Below are 21496 nucleotides of genomic sequence, written 5' to 3'. Positions count from 1 at the left end.
AGTAAAACCAGGAATTGCATGACAAGCTTTGAATGATTATGCTAATTGCTGATAAATAAATTTATAATTATTAACTATTATTAAAAATAGTGTAATTCTCCATTGATGTTCAATATTATAGATCCAAACCTGGACCCCTGATGAAGGAGAAGAACGACAAAGAGAAGTCGTGTTGCAAGCAAATGTTACACAAGCTTTAGTAACTATCTTCCGCCCATTCTCTCGTAATTTAGTTAGGGTGCTTGCGTACAATGACATGTACAATGGTCCTCCCTCAGATGTCATTGAATTTACAACACCTGAAGGAAGTAAGTTAGAAACTGATTCTGGGATTTCTATTCACTGAATTACAGAATTAATAAACTTTTAACAGAAACAAAAATTATATTTTGATATTAATATACTTAGACAAAGAAACTGATCTTACTTGTTTAAATAGTACATGCTAATGTATGTGAGCTAAATGTCATCATCATCCCAATCTGTTGTACTCAATGGGTTTACCGGTCATGACGGTAGTATCAATATCTGGACTTTCAGCCTTCCATTCACTATCCGATTCGATTCTTTGATTCGATGCTATCCTATTATTATTTTACTAACTGAGGTTAGGCAGGATAAGGCAGATTATGAGAAGTCTTTGGCTAAAATGTGAAGAAAAGTAGCAGAGTTCTTTGTTTATATTAACACTAGAAGGATGTTGCTATGGAGTTTGGCATTGTGCTGGAGGAATTACACAAAAGTGTATTTCCTTCAGCACCACAGTGTAATTTTCATTTTTCTCTAGCATCACTCTTGCAGTTCATATCTCCACATAGTGAATAGAAATGATCTTGCATCTCTGGTCCCAGAAATCCACAAGGAATCCCCCCTTCCAATCTTGTCCCAAAAAAGAAAATATGAATTTTTTCATCAGTGAAACCTCGTGTTACCACTTCATAGATCATTGCTTTGACTCTGGTTCATAGTGGTATTCAGGTCTCATTGTCAATAATGATGTTGACAATATAATCATTAATCGTGAGGGGCGCCTCCATAGCCAGGTGGGAAGGAGCAGCAGTGCATAGCACACGCTTCTTGATTAGACCGGAGTTCGAGCCCGTGACCACCAAATATGGAGGATGCGGAAAGGTCAGGGAATGACCACCGCATATCCCGGAGCAGTATGGCCTTAGTTGCTGATGCTCCTAAAAAAAAACCAAATAACAATAACAATTACTCATGATTGGAAGAAGCTTGCACTCTCCTTCTTAGGTTGTGGCCTTAACATTCGTGGAACCCACCTGGCCCACAACTTCCTGTATCCCAGATTGTTTGGAATTGTTTTCATGCATTAATGCCTATTCTCACACACACATATTTCCCAAATTTGAATGCATCGGTCTTCATAAATCAGTTATCAACTCTTTCTCATTTTCTGCTCATACGTACATCAGTATCATTCTCCATTTTCACAAACTACTATAACTCTGCCACTTGGCATGTAGTGTTGAAACTTGCAGAATATTGGCAATAACATCTAAATTTTCATATGCTACCAATTCATTTTGTATGTGATATGACATAAGCAGGGAAAAAAATGTGGAGGCATTAGTTTGGAACACCTTTGTATTTGTGCTTATAATTAGCAGCCCCAAATAATTTATGATTGTATGTTATAGACAATGTGGAGTTCTTATAAACTGATGTTATTTATATAGGGTCTAAAGCTTCATAAATAATTTGGATATTTTAGTGTATTCTTATTATTATCATTATTATTTAGTTTTATATTTTAGAAGGCATTTTAGTTTTATTATCTTTCTCTCTCAGAAATATTTTTTATAAATAATACAAATTTTAATTTTGAAATTTGATTTTTTCCAGCACCAGGACCAGTGGCAAACTTTGATGCAATTCCTTTAGGTTCCAGTGCTCTTTACCTTATTTGGAAGAGACCCTTAGAACCAAATGGTATTTTGAATGGGTATAGAATTTACTATGAGGAAGGTAAGTGTGCAGACACTTTGTTTAAATCAAGGGCATAAGCAAATGGAAATTGAGTTGGATTAGAGGGCTCAGTGGCACAAAATCTACAAATGATTAAATTCTGTGTGTTACTGTAGAGTTTACTTTGCCAAATTGATCTCATTTCTAATAACATGACTCGGGTGTAAAGGTTCATGTATATGTTAACCCCTGGCACCTCTTGGCCCTGCAGGGCTTATACAACAGTACCATTCCATTTCTCTCATTGTGCAAAAAAAGTATTTATTTAAGTAGTTATGGCACCTCCGTAGCCAGGTGGGCAGGAGCAGCAGTGCATAGCACATGGTTCTTGATTAGAGCAGGGTTCGAGCCCCTGACCACCAAATACGGAGGATGTGGAAAGGTCAGGGAATGACCACTGCATATCCCTGACCTGACCACCAAATATGGAGGATGTGGAAAGGTCAGGGAATGACCACTGCATATCCCTGGAGCAATATGGCCTTAGTTGCTAATGCTGCTAAAAACCAGATAACAACGTTAAGTAGTTATTAGGAAGATGCAATTCTAATAGGATAATGAAAACATTTTTGGTTAAAATGTCTGTTTATGCTCCAGCATGACCACGAGGTCAATGGAGTTTACAATAAATCAATTGGTGCCAATGTTAATCATATTTAGCACTTACAGGCTTGAACCCTGGTCCACTGAAAAGAGTGCGTGCTTCTGCACTCGAGCTCCTAACCTATGCTAATGGTAAGTAAGGAATGGCATTGCAAATGGTGTGGTGCGTTGGAAGTGGATCTTACTTTAGTTGTAAAAAGAGATATATTAAATATGTATAGCCAACTCAAAATTTTTATGCCAGTTTTTGTAAACTGGAACTCCACAGTTTGTGGATTAGGAGAATTGAGGAAAGTGCTTTACCACATAACTGGATCTGGATGGATAACTAGAACTTTTTAGTGCTGTCTTGCAAAACATATGTAAAATTCAAGTTACATTTTGTGCACCCTATCATTTGCTTTCAGGATGCTAGAATTCTGCTCAGTCTTATACATGCTAGAAACCCTTCTGGTATATACCATGTATAAACATTAGGCTTTATCTTCTTAAGAAAAAGAAAGCTAATTTTAAATTAGAAAAAGTAATGCTCTTAATAATTTTGTTATTAAAAAAGTGATCAAATTAATGAGCATTATAAGAAGAACATTCTGGCAGATTATTTATAAATGCATTTATTCTGCTTAGTTTGATTTTTTTTTTTTTTTTTTTTTTTTTGTTATATATGATTTAGCATAATATAAAAACTCCAAATTTTTATTGTATTTTTAATTCACCTAACATCCCTGCCTCTACTTAGTTGCTTAGAAGAAATTCAAGTATGTGTGTGTGTGTGTGATATCAATTGATTTCTTAGTACTGAGGAATTTTAGTAAAAATTAAATAAAATAACACTAGTAATACTTGATTCCATTTAAGATAAGGAATTACTTAACTGTTCTGAATATTGGAATAATGTTTACCAAAACATCTACAACGTGCAGCATTCAAACTATCTTGCTTATAAAAAATAAAAAAATCTACAGCCATTGTCAATTTACTGCAGGATGGAGGTCTCCTCAACAATTCATGTTGAGGGAATGGACCATAATCTGCCAGGCTGGGCCAGTGTGCTTTGGGCAGATCGACCGTATTTAGCTGTCAGGGGTTTGAACCCTGGTCTATTCAAAGAGTATGTGCTATTGCACTTTCACTCCTGACCATTCATCTATGGAGACCATTGTGGTGAATTGCAGGGTGGCACTGATCAACATCTCTTTGAACCTAGCAGCACCCATCCTCGAGTACCAACCCTACATGAGAAACTGCCAATGGTTTAACTGTGAGTGGGCACAGGAAGTCTTCTTGTGCCCATGCTAGTAGTGTCGTAAACTTCATACAACAGTTCAAGCTTTTTAACCATACAAACAGGAAATTTTCTTGATATTTATATTATTTGAGAGCAGATATTACTGTTACTATTGGCAGTAGTGGCAAATGATGCAAGGAAGCAATCTTATACAGCATCAGCAAAAAAAAAAAAAAAAAAAACACTACCCCACTAATAATTTCTCTGCCTCAGGTATTCAGACTTTCCACTTTCACTGTTGGAGTTGAAGGTAGTGGTAGTGTAGGCTGTGTGCATATGCTTGAAGTGCTTGTCGGATTATTGAAAATTACTTTGAATAAACGGAGTTGTGTTTATTCTTTGTATAGTGTTAAAGAGGAAGTATTACTTGAGTTCTGGTTAAAATTTGGAAAAGAACTATAGTGAAGTTGGGTAGAAATTTTCATTTTTGTGTATTACCACTTCAAGTGATAATACCAAGATGGCCACCATGCAGTAATGCTCATAGTGAAAGTAGTCGTGGTGTTGGCAGGAAAGTGACTTTTGGCATTTATAACAACTCTAGACGTAAAAGGAACTTGTATTATAAACTTTCAAAATCTATTTTTGGAAAGAGAGCCATATGACACTGTTGTTATTATGGATAGTAAATTTCAAGGGAGGAAAGGTGCCAGGGGTTAAGGGAGTAGGGGGAAATACTGAATTTCTCCCTCTGCCTCCTGTGACTACAAGAAGTTTAAAATCTAAGCAGGCTGAAAATACAAAAAAGGTAGACAATAAGAGTTTAAAGAGTTAAGTATCAAAAATCCCATTTATTATGAGAGGAGAAGGTAATTTACGATCAATTAATAGTGAAGAGTCAGAGTAGCATGATTTGCAAAGAGAGTATTGTGCAGTCGGTTGAAACAATAACAAGTCAGGTGCATAGTTTCAGTTTAGAGAGCACCCCTAGACATACATTCATAGATGAGGAATTGCAGGCAGATGTTGATGATGAGATAGAATTAGGAAAGGATATTGGTTTTGATGATATAGTGGATTTCACATTTCAAAATGATTCTCACAGACATGTTTGGGTGAGTGTAAGAGAGAGTAAGATTCTTGCTTACAATATATGCGAGCAGCAAAGTTGTTATGATGATATGACATCTATTTATGAGTTGATAATTAAGCTTAAGAAACAGGTTACCAATTGTATGACTGATTAACAAAGTTAGTAACATGGAGGCAGACTTAGTTACTAAGACTAAAATGCTACTGATAATAAAATTAAGTAAAATGCTACAGAAAGAATGTTAAATGTAGAGAATGATCTTAAGCATAATGATGGTAATGTGATACAAGGGGATAATTTATTTGGAAATAAGAAACAGAATGTAACCATACTAAGAGCTGGGGTTAACTCTCAGTTTCAAAACAGCCAGGAAGTTAGAGATGTGGTAAATACAGTCAAGTTAGAGTTAGGAATATGCAAACAATAAGAAATAAAGCTGTTCTTTTAGAGATGGAAAATAAGGAAGGTGTTGAAAAATTATCAAATTCAGAATTATTAAGTTCAGTTGGAGTAACATATGATAAACCAAAGCTCAATAATCCAACAATTATAATTTATGATATACCTAAAGAGGTTACGAGTGGGAAAATGATGGAAGAATTATACCATAAAAATCTTAAAAATTGTGGATTTTGTGAGGAAGAAATATAAGAAACTCAAATTAGATTTTAGTCTGCTTCTAAAAGTAAATTGATAAATGGGTCCTCCAGGTTGGGGGTTAGGCCCAGGACTGACAACCCTGCCCTGTAATAAAACTTAACTGTTATGAATAACTTGACGAATGAAACCGAACAGCCCTTATGAAAACAGACCAGGTCTCAAAATAGGAACATGAGTTTGGTATTGATAACTGGAACTTGGAATGTGCGTACCCTGTTACAAGCTGGAGCTATGAACAGCATAGTGGAGAATGTTGAAAAATTTAAGATGGATATTGTGGCTCTTCAAGAAGTTGTGGAAAGGTAAAGATGCGATCATTAAGTCAAAATTGACAATTTATTACTCTGGAATTGATGACAGACAGGGAGAGCAAGGTGTAGGATTTCTGATTTCTAAGAGAATGCACGACCAGTTCTTGCCTTCACATTGGTGTCTGGGAGAACTTGCAGCCTTAGAATTAAAGGAAAATTTCATAATGTGACCTTTATTAATGTGTATGCTCCAACCGAAGACATGAACAATTATGTTGCAGATAGATTTTATGATGAACTCCAGGCTTTGTGTGAAGTAATTCAAAGACACGATGCTATTATAACTCTTGGTGACTTCAATGCTGTTCATGGGTCTATTTGGGAGAGACAGCCTCCATGAAGAAACAAACAATAATGGTCTTAAATTAGCACAATTTGTTGCTGCCAACAACTTTAAGGTCATGAGTACCTGGTTTCCAAGAAAGAATATTCATAAAGGTACATGGAAAATCTCTGGTACAAATTAGGCTAATCAGATCAATCATGTACTAGTCTCTAAGAGGTGGGCTACTGCAATTGAAAATTTCTGTTCTTTTTGGGGTGCCAGCTCTGATTCTGATCATTTTCTAGTGAGAGCCAGACTGAAGTATAAAATAGCTCTAATAGCAAGAGGAAAGGCTGAGAAAATTAAGCAGTGGAATGTAGAGAAATTGAAAGATAAACAAAGTACCAGACAGAGTTGGCCTGAGGACTACAGGAAGAGGAAAACAGTGACAAGGTTGAAGACAAATAGACTGTATAAAAGAAGCAATTCTAGGCTTGGGTGAGACCCCAGGACTGAGAAATGAGGAACAGTACCATGATTGAGTGGCGAAAAGCAGTAGAATTAAAGAGAAGTTTTATTTATGAAATGTTTGCAGTGGAATAGAGACCACTACAAGGAAAAATGGATTGCTGCAGCTAGGATGTGTAGAAATAAAAAGAGAGAGAGGCTTTGAGGAGGAAGGTTGACGAAATGGTGGAACATTACAACAAGAAGGAAAGTAGAAAGTTTCATAAGAAGATTAAAGAAAGTACACAGGAATTCTGATTAAAAGTTACTGCATGTAGAGATAGTGAAGGAAAACTTTCTGACTGAGAGAAGGAGGTTCTGAAACGGTGGAAAGAGTATTTTGAGAGCATCTTGAGAAGAAATAAGGCTGAACCAAAACAGTTATTGTACTATACAATAGAACTGTACATTGAAGATTCTAGCTTCGAAGAAATTTGAAAAGTTAAGTGCTTAAAAAAGCACCAGGAGCTGCTGGAATAACTGCAGAGGTGCCCAAGAATGGTGGAGTGACACTATGGAGAAGAATACATAATCTGATACTATTATTATTGTCTGAGGAAAAAATCCTGGATGAATGGACACTTAGAATCATACAGCCGATTCACAAGAAGGATGATAAATTGCTTTGTTTCAACTACGGAGGTATTACATTACAGTGCAACTTACAAGGTTTTGTCAGAAGTTATTTATAAAAGATTATTATTATTATCATCTCTTATATTCGCGCCTCCGTAGCCAGGTGGGAAGTAGCAGAAGTGCATAGCACACGCTTCTTGATTAGACCGGGGTTCGAGCCAGTCACTACCAAATATGGAGGATGCGGAAAGGTCAGGGAATGACCACCGCATATTCCCGGAGCAATATGGCCTTAGTTACTAATGCTCCTAAAAACCAAATAACAAACAAACAACAACAACAACATCTCTTATATTATTTCTCTCTGATTGGGGGATTCCACTCCGTGATGGGTACTGCTACCAAGTACATGGGGTGGTTGTAATGTCTGGTGTTACTGTTGGTAGAGGAAACCTCTGACTATCCTACAGGTGTTCAGGATTGTGATTTTCTGGAGTTCCTTGTAGGTGTTCTCTTGGAGACCTATTGCTGCTAGGCTGCTATGTAGAGTCTTTGGTAACATACCGGTGGTTGACACGATGATCGGGATGGTCGATACTTCTTGCATATGCCACACCTCCTTGACCTCGTGTCTCAGGTTCGTGTACTTCCTAATTTTTTCCTTGTGGGTTTTCTGGACGTTGCTAGTGTTGGGCACCACTATATCAATCAGGTAGGTAGCATTTTCCATCTTGTCCACAAGGGTTAAGTTCGGTCTGTTGTGTGGGATGATCTTATCCGTTATTATGGTGCGGTCCCAGTACAGCTTGTGGGTTCGGGTCTCTAGTACTGCCTGGGGTTCGTACTTGTTGCATGGTTTACTTTCTTTGGTCAACTGGTATTTCCTCGCTAGCTTCTGATGTATTATCCTGGCGACCTGGTCGTGTCTATGAGTGTACTCGTCTGGGTGATCACCTTGCACCCCATGGTGATGTGTTGGATTGTTTCAGAGGCCAGGTGGCATCGTCGACATGTGTCATCTGACATTCCAGGTTCCTTTGCAATGTATTTTCTATAGTTTCTGGTGTTGATAACCTGGTCTTGGATGGCCAGCATGAATCTTTCAGTCATGGGGAAGAGCGTCCCGCTTGTGAGCCATGCATTGGAAGCAATGTTATCGATGTGATCTTGATGGAGGTCATTGTAGTGTCTGCCCTGGAGTGTCTTCTTTGCCCATCTTTCTAACTTTGTTTCTTGTACCATCTGGGCGGGAGGGGGTTCCTCGTTTAGGTTCAGTGGGGTATACCGCTTATCTATCTTCCTAGTGGAGTGGTGGTATGTTGTTTTCAAAGTAATCCTTCAGATTAACTATCGCTATTTTCTGTTGCTCTATCAGGTCTATCAGGCCCCTTTCTCCCTCTTTCCTATCTATTGTTAGTCTCTCCACTGCTGACTTCGGGTAGTGTTGGTGGCTCTTGGTCATCATTGTCCTTGTCTTTCGCATGATATCTTCTAGCTCGCTGTTAGTCCAATCTATGACCCCGAAGGTGTATGTTAGTACTGGAGCTGCATAGGTGTTTATGGCTTTGTGTTCCCTCCGGTCAATTTTGCTTTCAGCAGGCTTCTGAATCTCTGATGATATTTTTTGGTCAGGCACCTCTTGATTTCCTTGTGCTCTAACTGCTGAGCCTGCATCATCCATAGGTATTTGTAGGTCTCTCCTTCTGTCATAGCTTCAATCTCTTTACCAGTCAGCAGCTGGTAGTTTCGGCCAACTAATTTTCCCCGGTGAAGTGTGTGGGTCTTGCATTTGTCTGGACCAAATTCCATCCTGATGTCCTTACTGAATTCTCCGGTGATCCGGAATAGTTGCTGGAGTTGCTTCTTAGTTGCCGCATAGAGCTTGATGTCATCCATGTACATCAGGTGGGTGAGGGTGTACAGATTCTTTCTTCCTTCTTTGAGGTTATATCCATGGTGGATAGTGGGTTGAGTGCTAGACAGACCCACAGTGGACTCAGAGCATCTCCCTGAAAGATTCCTCTTCTAATGGGGATTGGCCTGGTTGTGATGTTCTCGACCTTAATGGTGGTACTCCATTTTGCCATTGTTGCTCCTATGAAGTTTGTCACTATCAGATTGACCTTGTAGATCTTCAGGGTCTCCATTACCCAGCTATGAGGTACGGAGTCGAAGGCCTTGCGGTAATCGATGTAGTCCGTGTATAGGTTGTGGTGCTTCTTGTAGGCTTGCTCCATAACTACGGCATCTATGGTTAATTGCTCCTTGCATCCTTTCTGCTCTTTGGCCATTATGTTCTGACTCTCTAAGTGGTCTGATATTTTCTTGGTTATGCAGCTGGTCAGGATCTTGTACATCATTGGGAGGCAGGTGATTGGCCTGTATTTTGCCGGGTTTCTTGTATCTTCGTCTTTAGGCTTCCGATATGTGACTCCTTTGGTGAGAACTTTGGGACTGTCTCCGGGTGCCTTATCATTCGAGTGAACTGCTCTGCTAGGTGCTTGTGTGTGCAGGTGAGCTTCTTGTACCAGTAGTTGTGGATGTTATCAATTCCTGGGGTTCGCCAGTTGTTGTTGTTCCTGATCGACTGTTTTACTTCTTCTCAAATCTCCCACTCTCTCATATGTCCTTGGTTTTCTTCCATTCTACTTCTATCCAGGGTGCTCTGCTGTTATGTCTTACTTCACTGCTCCAGATATTTCCCCAGAACTCCTTAATCGTCTTCTTCTCGGGTGGTCCATTTCCTGCTTTCTCATCTTCACCCATTTTCCTGTAGAAGGCTTTTTGGTCCTCATCGAAGATTCGGTTTTTTATTTTCCTCTGGTAGCTCTCTTTGTATCGGTGTAGTCTCAGCAAGAGACTGCACCGATACAAAGAGAGCTACCGGTGTAGTCTCTTGCTGAGTGCAAGGAGGCTCTGCTTCAGTGTGTCCAAGTACTCTCTTATTCTCTGATTTCTGGTCTCATGTTTGCTGTGCGCTGTCTCTCTTGAGGATGTTCTTCACCTTTCCAATCAATTTCTTACTTCTATTACCCTGTTGGTACTGGGTCAACTGACCTATCTTGACTCTTAATTCTTCTATCTTCTGCTGAAGTCTTCTTTCCTAAGCTGGTGGTTCCTTCTGTTTTCAGTTCTTCTGCTGCTGGTCTCGTTTATTTTCCATTAATCCTGATAGCTGCTGTGGCAGCTCAGTATGCAGCTGTGTGGATAGCCTCCAGCATTGCACCATTGTTGTCAAGGTAATGTGGCATTATTTACCAATTGAGGTGGTCTGGTACTCTCCACAGGATTTTATTTGGCCTCTGCTTAGGTATCACGTGGGTTCTTGTGGGGTCCATTCCTTCAAATTCTGTTAGGGCCTTCTTCCACTCATCTTTTATTCTGGATATCATGACTTCATCTCTTTCCACTTCAGCTACTCTGGGTTGTATTTCTTCTTGCTGTTCCTCTTCTTGTTCCATGGTATGCTGTTCCTCCTCTGGTTCCATATTGACCATATTCTTTGTGCTTTGTAGCTGATCGCTGACATCCTGCTTGATTTTTTCAAAGATGGCAGGAGCTATTAGGTTCTTCGTGACAATGGTCCTTTTTTGGTCTGCTAATCGCTGTTCAGTGACCTGAATATCCGGGTACCGTTCCAAACACTTGGTATGTGGTTGCGACCTGTACGTTGTCATATTGGTCTCTAGCCTAGTTATTTCATAGTATGCTCGCATGATATATATATTCATTTCAATGATCCACTTCATGCGTTGCTGTTTTCTTCCTTCCTGGGTGGTCACTAGCGCAGGAAGCACTTCCAGTTGGTGGTGCTGGATGGTCTTGCCCTTCTCTTGTGGTAGCCTTACGGGGGACAGCGCCACTTGCTCCAATGTCTTGCTCGGGAGACTGTCTCCAACTTTTCGAACTGACTCCTCTGCCTAAGGCCCGAGCACGAGTGACTTTATCCTGCGCCACATTCGATGCAGTATGAATAATATTTCTCTGCAACATCATCCATCTATGGAGGTGGACTTGTTTAGCTTTGGCTTATGTCCAGTGGTTATTTTATTTATTTTTAGTTTTCGCCAGTGACACCAGATGGTGCCACTATCTGCCTCAGTCGTCACTCCGACCTTGGGGAAGGTAAGTCGAATGGAGTAACTTTCGCGATGTTTTTTTTTTTTTTTTTATCATTATTTAATATTATTATTATTATATCAATCTCCCAGAGTAATAGAGCCGCATTCGTCATCAGGCTGGTAGTCCAGTGTCTTAACCACTGGGCCATCGTGCCCCTATTATTATCTATATGGTGCAAGGCAGCCTGAGGCTTTTGCTGCACCATCCAAAAAAATCCTGAGTTACCCAAAAAGAGAGAGAGAGAGAGAGAGAGAGAGAGAGAATCACCAAGAAAGAGAAGAATGATGATATCCATTAGCAGCATATTCAGAGAAAATCGTTGGAGAATATCAGTGTTGTTTCAGACCCAATCGCTCAACACCTGACCAGATTTTCATTTTGAGGCAGATACAAGAAAAAGCATTTGAGTAAAATATACACTTATATAATCTATATGTAGGTTTCAAACAAGCTTTTGATTGCCTCAACAGAGTGGATAAATGATCTCCTTCTCTTAGACATACCTGCAAAGATTGTCAGGCTCATTAAAGTAAACTTGGCTGACTCTAAAGCATTGACAAGACTTTGACTCCCTTTAACATTAACACTGGTGTTAGACAAGGTGATGCACCTTCTACTGTGTTATTTAACTTGGTTTTGGAGGTTGCTGTCAGAAAATTGGAAGTAACTGGACACATAGGCACAAAGACAGTGCAGGTCTGTGCATGCCGACCGGGCTGGCCGGGTAGGTAAAGTGCCTGCAAGTACTTTGATCCAAGTACTGCAAAAACCTTGGGAGGTGCATTATGGCCACCGAAGCTGATGTGCTAACTTAAAAAAAAAAAAAAAAAAAAGTCTGTGCATATGCTGATCATGTCACTGTTATCAGTAGGACTAAAGGAGCACCAGAGGAAACAGTAGCCAAGCTGGATAGTGAAGCACAAAGAAGACGACTCAGGTTAAATGAAGTGAAGACAAAATATACAGAAGTTGAAGGTATTAAAGTGGGGGACCCATCAAACTCTCAGCTGCCCAACTCAATGCCAGAGCTCACTCTTGTGAATTAGGCAACACAGCGGCAATCTTCAAAGCAGAATGCGTTGGTCCCACAGGAGCTACTTATTGTTGGAGACTCAGTTGTCAGGGAGACAAGTATTATATGGTGTGCAGGAAGAATATGTGGAATAGGACCAGGGTATGTCTGCCAGGGACAAAAGTTGATGACGTTGTAGAGCAGATAACAATTTTTTTAAAGGCACAAAGGGTGATATTGTTGTACACATTAGTACTAATGACATTAAGAGTAGGAGATCTGCAGATTTAATTAACAAGCACAGGTCAATGTTGAAAAAAAAAAAAAGTTGTGAGTTAGAATTGAAAGCTTCTGAAATTCTCCCAGACATGATAGAAGGGAATATAGATGAGAGCCTTGTCAATCAATTTGGCTCTGGAGAGATTGTGCAAAGCTCATAGGGTACAGTTTTTTTCAGCATGGTTTGTGTTTGTTAACAGAAGAGACTGCTTCTACAGGGATGGGATACATTTAAATAGTAAATGTGCAAGAATATTTGCCGATGCTATCGAGACAGTGTTAGGTGGGTTGGAAAACTGCTATCTTTGGGGGATTCACAGACTAAAAGATTAATAGTAGCCACAGGCAGGTGAAACTGAGAAACTGATTCTTGCACTGCTTCTATTAGAATGAGCAGCAGACTATAAGACAAGGCACTGGGGATTTCAAGGACTGGTGAGAGTCATCACGGAACAAGTAAATACATGGGCTGTGTTAGGATAACTAAGAGTAACAACAGGTGCATCCATACTTCATGTACACCAATGCTAGGAGTATAGTACAGTAAGTCCTGACATACATAAGAGATAGATACATTCCAGGACTTCTTACATAAGTTGAGTTTTACGTAACGCGGCGAATTTTAATTTTGCTGCTACAATATTCCTGATATGCCAAAATTACAAAAACCACATAATGTCCTTAGAAGAATGAAGAAAAATAGTTATATATTTTTCAATTAATTAGTTATATATTTTTTATGTATTTGTTATATATATAGAAAAATAGTTGTATATTTTTAATTAGTTCGATTAAAAACTTTATCTTGGGATAATGGTGAAGTAGCCAGAGTGGCACATAAGAAAAGAAAACATAAAAGGAAGAAAAAATGCATGTTATTGGACTGTAAAAACTGGTATGTATTTCATAGCCTTGGCTATTATAATTGACTTCATTGGTGCTGATCCCTTCACCGTTTCTCGTATTCTGTCTTTGTCCTTTATTATTGTGTTCACTGACAAATCTAAATTCCGTGTGATATTTGTTAATGTTTGACCATTTTCATACATCCTTATTATTTTAATTTTTGTGATCCAAATCGATCACTTTCCTTTTCTTGGTAGATTTACTAGTTCCGCTGTCACTTAATCTCTTAGTGGGCACCATGATAATAATCAAAATGAAATTTTCTGTAAAGGACTTCTCATTGTTAAGGTGGAAACAAAATATTATCACCTCATGCGAGCTCACATGCTCACTTTTACTAAAGCACATTTCTGGAGGTCATGACCACAAAATAATTTGCAGTTTCTGGTTTATTGGGCTTTTCTGTTATTGCAATCAATTATAAACGGGTAGCAAACTCCATCTTATTGCATTTGTGATAATACCGATAGCTGGAATTCTGTTGGTTTTTGTAGTATTATAGTGAAATGTGTCTCCTTCACTGAAATCTTCAGTCACATAAACAAACATAAATAAATGAAAATTTTCAGAATCTTCTCTTCATTCTTGTTAATAAACTTGATAAATTTCATAAACTTGTTACTCCGTATCTCACTTGTGCAATTTGTGCGTGCTATGTTCATTGTTATTAATTGCTTATTGTTTTTTTTTTTTTTTTTTTTTTACTGTTTCAAATTTTACAATCCTAAAAAAAAAAAAATTTGAGTGCAAAAAAATTTACGTAAGTCCGAAGTTACCTAACTCGGGCTAACGTAAGTAAGACTTACAGTAAATAAATTTGATGAATTTGAAATGCTTGTCAAGACATCAAAGGCAGATATCGTTGGGGTATCAGAGACATTGTGTCACACAGGTATAAGCAGTGCAGAATTGGAATATAGAGTAAAATGTGTACAGAAAAGATAGGAAGGGAGGAGGGGTTGTGCTGTTAGTTAAGAAACAGTAAAATCTAAGAAAGTGCATCCAGTTGGCATTAGCATTATTAAAGGCACATGATGCAAGAAAGCAAATTTATGTAGCATCAGCCAAAAAAAAAAAAAAAAAAAAAAAAAAAAACCCTTCTCATTTCACCCATCCACTTACTCCTAATGTTTGTCTAATTCTGCCTTGAATCTGTTTAAGCTATCAACTTCTACAATGACATATGGAAGTTTGGTTCCAACAATCAACCGCCCACTGGCTAAAGGCTAACTTCTGCACATCTATCTTACAACTGTCTTTCCTCAATTTGAATTTATACCCTCTCAGGCAATTATTCTGAGGAAGAGGAAGAATCCCGTCAGCATTGAGCATGCCGAAACCATTCAAGGCTTTATGCACCTCAATCATATCACCTCACAGGTGTCTAGTCTCCAGACACTGCAATTTGCAAAAATTAAGCCTTTCTTTGTAAGAGCAACCCTTTGTTCCATTCACTAATCTTGTTGCCCTTCTCTGTACTCATTCCAACAGCTCTACATCCTTCTTAAAATGAGGCCTCCAGACCTGTAGGCAGTATTCAAGGTGTGGACTGACCATTGCCTTATACAAGGAGATAATCACCTTCTTATTCCTGTGTATCATTGACAAGACACCATGAGCTACTCTTGCAGCCTGTCTGCACTGCTCAGAAAACTTCATATCTGACTGCACAATTAACCCCAGGTCCTTTTCATTCTCCACTACCCTGAGTGTAGTACCACCCAGTTGGTACGTTACTCTAGGGTTACTGCTTCCCATATGCAGTACTTTACATTTGTCAATGTTAAACTTCAGTTACCACCTCTCAGCCCACCTGCTCAACTTTTCTAGATTGTGTTGCAGCAGCATACTGTCGTTAGTGTCATTAATAACCCCTCTGACCTTCGTATCATCTGAAAACTTGGACATTAAGCCTGATATACCATCATCAATATCATTAATATATACAGAAAACAACAATGGACCCAACACCGGAAGACTCCACTAATAACATTAGTCTATGAAGAGCAGTGTCCATTGATTACCACTCTGTCTTCTCTCACTCAACCATCCCTTTGTCCATAGCAGCAATTTGCCTCCAATGCCACACTGCTCCAATTTGAGCAGCAGTCTTCTATGTACAACATTATCAAAAGCCTTTCTAAGATCCAAATATATGATATCAAAATTATTCTTTGCATCCAGTTCCTTTGTTACCACATCATAGTATCCAATCAAATTGGCTGCTATAGAAACTATAGTATCCAATTTGATTGAATACTATAGAAACTATAAGATACTATGGATACAGTAAGAAAGAGTAAAATCTAAAAAAAGTGCATCCAGTTGATATAGATAGACAATATTCTTCAAACAGGCCTCTGGGGTTGGGTAAATTCATATTGTGATTTTAAGTGTTTCTCACCAACCAATTATAAAATAAATAAAATTTATTTTATTTTATTCAAAAATAGAATGCTAGTGAAGTTGTTTATAGTATTAAATGCCCAGATTGTGGGGAATGCTATGTAGGGGAAACAAAGCGCCGTCTCAAAGAACGTCTGGGGAGCACACACGGGCAATAAGAAATGCGGATTATGGCAAGTCCGCCGTGGTCGAACATTTTTGGGAGGAGCAACACCAGATCTCTCCGGACGAAGCCATCATCACTGATCGGGCACATAGGTTCTGGGACCACAAGTGGCTCGAGAGTTTGCGGATTAATTCAACAGAGAACATTAATAGAGACAAAGGTTTGCGGATTCATCCCCTCTTTGAGGCTACGATCCTCAGAACGGATGAACGAGTTTGTATGATGCGCTCCCGAGCCGCTTCCGGTCCCAGTACATAGGAGAATAGAACACGTGGCGATAAACATGTGATTTAGACCATAAACCTGCTGGTACTTAAGATGCACCGCAGTCCAAAGAAGCTACCGCTGAGGAAGAAGGCAGGAGCCTTCGAAAGCTACGGTCAGTTTTATCGCTTTTAACCCGGTATTTTAATGTATTTTATTCGATGTATATATATATATATATATTTTATGTATTTTATCCTTTTTAGTTGTAAAGTTATTTTAAATATATAATAGTAAACACATAGTTTTCAAAATTCCAGTTTCCGTGTTTTATTTATTTTATAATTGGTTGGTGAGAAACACTTAAAATCACAATAGATGGACAATGAAATGTTGATTCAGTTTGGTTTGACATAAGCACTGGGAAAGCAAAAATGAGGGTAGGGGTTTGTTATAGGCTTAATGACTCTGATGAGTACAGTGAACAACTGTTTTTTTTTTCCTCACTTTTTCCCATTATCTATGGGGGTCAGCATTTTTTTTATTGTTTTGGCATGAAATTTTTGCGGCTGGATGCCCTTCTTGACGCCAACCCTCACCCTTTATCCGGGCTGGGGATATGCAGTGGTCATTCCCTGACCTTCTGCATCCTCTGTATTTGGTGGTCACAGGCTCTAACCCCGATCTAATCAAGAAGCATGTGCTATGCACTACTGCTCCTGCCCACCTGGCTACGGAGGCGCCAGTGAACAACTATATACAGAAATAAATGGGCTAGTAAATCAGATTGCCTTATAATGGGAGAATTTTAACTTCCCAGATATTTACTGGTACTTGTGGGTTGATCACTTGCACACTAGCAAAACTTTTGTGGATTTATTGGATTACTAGCTGTACCTGTTGTGAAAATTTCACAATTGGTAGCAGAGTTTTTCTCTAGCTGCCCTAAAGAAATGTAGTCTATGTTCAGGTAAGCCAGTGTGTCAAATCCTTTCTCATTTCTTGTATCTGAGGAAACTTATAAATTTCTTTCATTTCACCATCTTTCCAATTATTCAAAATGTGCACATTGCATAACAATTTTACATGTACAAAATGTAGTACAGTCTCTATAATACTTCTTTGAAAAAAACATTTTTAATATTCTTGTGACCTTCTGGTAACCTTATCTTAACATGCTGGAATGATCTGACCCGAGACATTGCTACATACAATTGACCATGACTAAATACAGGTTAGTAAGTGAAATTCCAACTCTATCAGATGTTTGTCCTTGACTTTTATTTGTAGTCATTGCAAAGGCCAGCCAAATAGTAAACTGCCAGTCTCTTAAATGAGAATGGCAAAGTTGAATTGGATGAAGTAAAATCTACACGAGGTAAGAATACCAGTTTTCCTTTAGCTTCTCTTGTTATTATATCTAGATCCAAACAATTCTGATGCACAACTTTGATTGTAAGTCTTGTACGAGACTTGTAATTGTGCAGTGAGATATGAAGTTTTCTGAGCAGTGCAGACAGGCTGCCAGAGCAGGTCATGGGGTCTTGTCAATGATATACAGGAATTTTGCTAGTCGGGATAAGAATGTGATTATCCCTTTGTACAAGGCAATGGTCAGGCTACACCTTAACGTACAGGTCTGGTGGCCTTATTTTAGGAAGGTTGTAGAGTTGCTAGAACAAGTACAGTAAAGGGCAACAAAATTTGTGAGATGAACGAAGGGGTCCTCCTACCAAGAAAGGTTTAAGTTCTGTAAATTGCAGCATCTGGCACTTGAGGGGTGATCTGATTGAGTTGTATAATGGCTTGAATGGGTTGAGCAGGCTGAATGCTGATTGAATTCTTCATCTTGCTCACATTATGAACCTGAGGGGACATAAATTCTGGCTGAGGAAAGACAGTTGTAGAATAAATGTGAGAAAATTTAGCCAGCGGGTAGTTGATTGTTGAAACAAACTTCCATCTTTTGTTATGGAAGTTGATAGCTTAAAAAATTCAAGAAAGAACTGGACAAACTTTTAGAGCAAATGGATGTGTGAAATGTTTTTTTTTTTTTTTGGCTGATACTGTATAAGCTTGCTTTCTTTCATCATATGCCTATGCTAATGCTAAAGTCTGGAAAATGGCTGATAACCTTGAAAATTTAAGAATCAGTGGCTTCTTGAAGTTCAGAATTTTACCATTCACAGATAAATCAGTCCAACTTTATTACTAATGAAATTAACTCATGTATCCTGAGTGGAAACATGTTTCTATGCACATGAAAAACTATTGAAATCCAAAGTATTGAATAGACATTTAAAATTAAGAATATACAAAAGCCTCATTAGACCATTTGTAACATATGGTTGTGAAGCCTAGACATTAATGAGTAAAGATGGGCAGTTGTTGACAGTGTTTGAGCATAGCATTTTATGAAAGTTTTGGGGTCATACAAGATATTGATGGTTCCTGGAGGATCATAATGAACTATGAAACTCAACCATCTTAATCAGGGTGCGGACATTTTCAGATTTGTGAAGTGCCAGAAACTTGCCTGGTTGAGACATGTCATGAGAGTGGATGATAGCAGAACAACTAAGAGTATAATAAAATGGAAACCTACAGGGAGGAGGGTGAAAGGAACACCACGAATGAGATGGATAGTGACATAGGAAAGGACTTAAAGACCACGAGAATAAGCAGTTGGAGAAGTTTAACTTATGGGAGTGCTTATTGGCGGAACATTGTCGAGAAGGCTAAGACCCACCCACCCTGGATTATAACACCAGAAGAAAAAGATGATCACCGAATTATGACCACCTACCTAATACCATGTTGGGCCACCATTTACATGGATAACAGCTGATATTTGCTTGGTCATTGACTCCACTAGATGTCTGAAGATGACCATTGGGATCTGAAGCCATGCTGCCTACAAGGCTTTCTACAGTGTCAGAATAGATGATAGTTGCATGTTCATATATGCCTTGCTTCCCATTCCAAAGCATCCCACAAGTGTTCAGTTGGATTGAGGTCAGGTGAATTTGGAGGGCAATCAAGATGGGTGATATCTTCACTGTGTTCCTTGAACCACTTGTTCATTGTGTGGACCTGATAACGTGGTGTATTATTGTCTTGGAAGATCTCATTTATGTCTGAGAAAAGGTTCAACATGGCAGGGTGCACATGGTCTCCTAAGAGCTGCCGGTAGACCTCACCAGTGAAATGTCAGTCCATGTGCACCAGGGGTCTTAGTTCTTGTTAGCAAAAGATACCCCCTGTTGAGCAACCACTGCCACCTGCCTGAATAATGGGCACAACGCATGAGTCCATGGACTCATGTTGCTTGTGTCGCACACAAAGGCATTTGTTCGTATGTTGCACCTGGTATTTGGACTCATCCAACCAGCACACTCATTTCCAGTCCTCCAGTGTCCAACCAGCATGTTGTTGACACCACAGCTTTCACCATAGACAATGATTGGCAGTGAGGAGAGAATGTCTCTTGGGTCATCTGCTATGGAATCCCATATGTCGGAGTGTGCTGTACATTTTCATTTGGGGTATTATTGTTCATGCATTCCCCATATTGTATTGCACTGTAAACCATTGCACACATTGACTTGCCATTGAGCTCGTACAATGTGCTGCACCCTTCACTTACCACGAACATCCACCTTGCATAATCCTTTACAGTTCTCTCAGAAGGAGGTGGTTTGACCCATTTAACACCATTCTTTGCACTCAACTGCAGTGAGCTGTAAGCAACTGACAAGACATGCATTTCTGATACAGAAGGATCTGACACATAAGCTCCCAAAATCATGCCATTTTCAACTCTGTGACATCTTTGCTATGCCCCATAACTACTTACTTTATCATTTTGACTTGCACAACCAGATGGAAAATTACCACTGCTCTAGTATAGGAAGCTACTCAGCTTTTCATACTGCAAGCTATGCAGAATAATCTGTTACAGAGAGTGGTCAGCATAAAAGCAATGCAGAAAATGAACTAATTAAGATCTTACTCATATATACACAGACAATATATGTAAGTAAATTATGTAAAAATGTATTCTTCAGCATGGAATCCCAAGTGATGAGAACTCTCAGAGCACCAACTGAGAAACACTACTCTAGACCATCTCACTTCTCCCTAGCCCATAGTGTTATGCTCATGCATTATGGTTATGGCTTCATTTGTTATTACCTACCATCATCATGATACAATTGGGAGGAGGATTATTTTTTCCTGTTGTATGCAGAGAGCAGTGATGAATGGCAAAGTCCTTTAACTTAGCCATTGCAATTCTTGCATTATATGCACTCACACAGAGCTGTCACTATGTTTCTTGATTTAATTGGGGCTGGTGTTGAGTTCTATTAGCATATACAAAATTCCTGTATATCATTGAAAAGACATCATGAGCTACTCTTGCAGCCTTTCTGCACTGTTCAGAAAACTTCATATCTGGCTGCACAATTACCCCCGGGTCACTTTCATTCTCCACTTCCCTGAGTGTAGCACCACCCAGCTGATATGTTACTCTGGAGCCACTGCCACCTATATGCAGTACTTTACATTTGTCAATGTTAAACTTCAGAAAAGTTAAAGTTTAACTTCTTTTTCCTGATAAAGACAAGAGTTCCAATAACAATAGTTTTTTTTTATTTTAATAACAATCATACAAATAAATTTAACATGCAATGAGTGCTCAAAAGGAAAACAAAATGAGCTTCTTCTATTTGCATATGTTTTTCTGTTATAGATGTGAAGTAATTTGTTATGCAATGGGGTAAGACTTGCTGAATTCAACACAGCAAGAATCTTTATTAAGAAGTTATTCCTTCCATATGATGCACCAACTTGGCTGTGAATATGCAGTCATGTTATTTTTGGTTTTGAATTTTATCATTATTATTTTTTTATATCTACATTTGAAGCTATTAATAGTAACCTTCCTTTTTAACATCCTATTAGGTTATAATGAACATGTGGTAGGCCTTCATAATGTGGAATCCAGAAATATCACACATTACAGCCCGATGTAGTCAAGTGTGAGTGTGCAGTAATGCATACACATTTGAGTGGTTTGTGATTTGAGCCCATGGCTACAAAATGCAGTTAATGATTATATTCATTGTCAAAATAATTAATTATAAACTCCTCTGACATAGTGAGAGG

General features: G+C 38.7%; 1 protein-coding gene across 1 annotated transcript in view; it reads left to right on the top strand.

Moving 5' to 3' along the window:
- The window catches only part of LOC150078459 (neuroglian-like), a 442449-nt gene that overhangs the window by 386196 nt on the left and 34757 nt on the right, over positions 1–21496 (top strand). The window contains exons 20-21 of the mRNA XM_090385067.1: positions 122–308; positions 1867–1989. Coding sequence (XP_090241193.1) covers positions 122–308; positions 1867–1989 — 310 coding nt within the window. The remainder of the gene's footprint in view (positions 1–121; positions 309–1866; positions 1990–21496) is intronic.

Source organism: Mastigoproctus giganteus, chromosome 11, assembly GCF_048544385.1.
Source record: "Mastigoproctus giganteus isolate SK-2022 chromosome 11, ASM4854438v1, whole genome shotgun sequence".
Lineage (NCBI taxonomy): Eukaryota > Metazoa > Arthropoda > Arachnida > Uropygi > Thelyphonidae > Mastigoproctus > Mastigoproctus giganteus.
The sequence above is the reverse complement of the archived record's forward strand: the minus strand, read 5'-3'. Positions and strand labels throughout refer to the sequence as shown.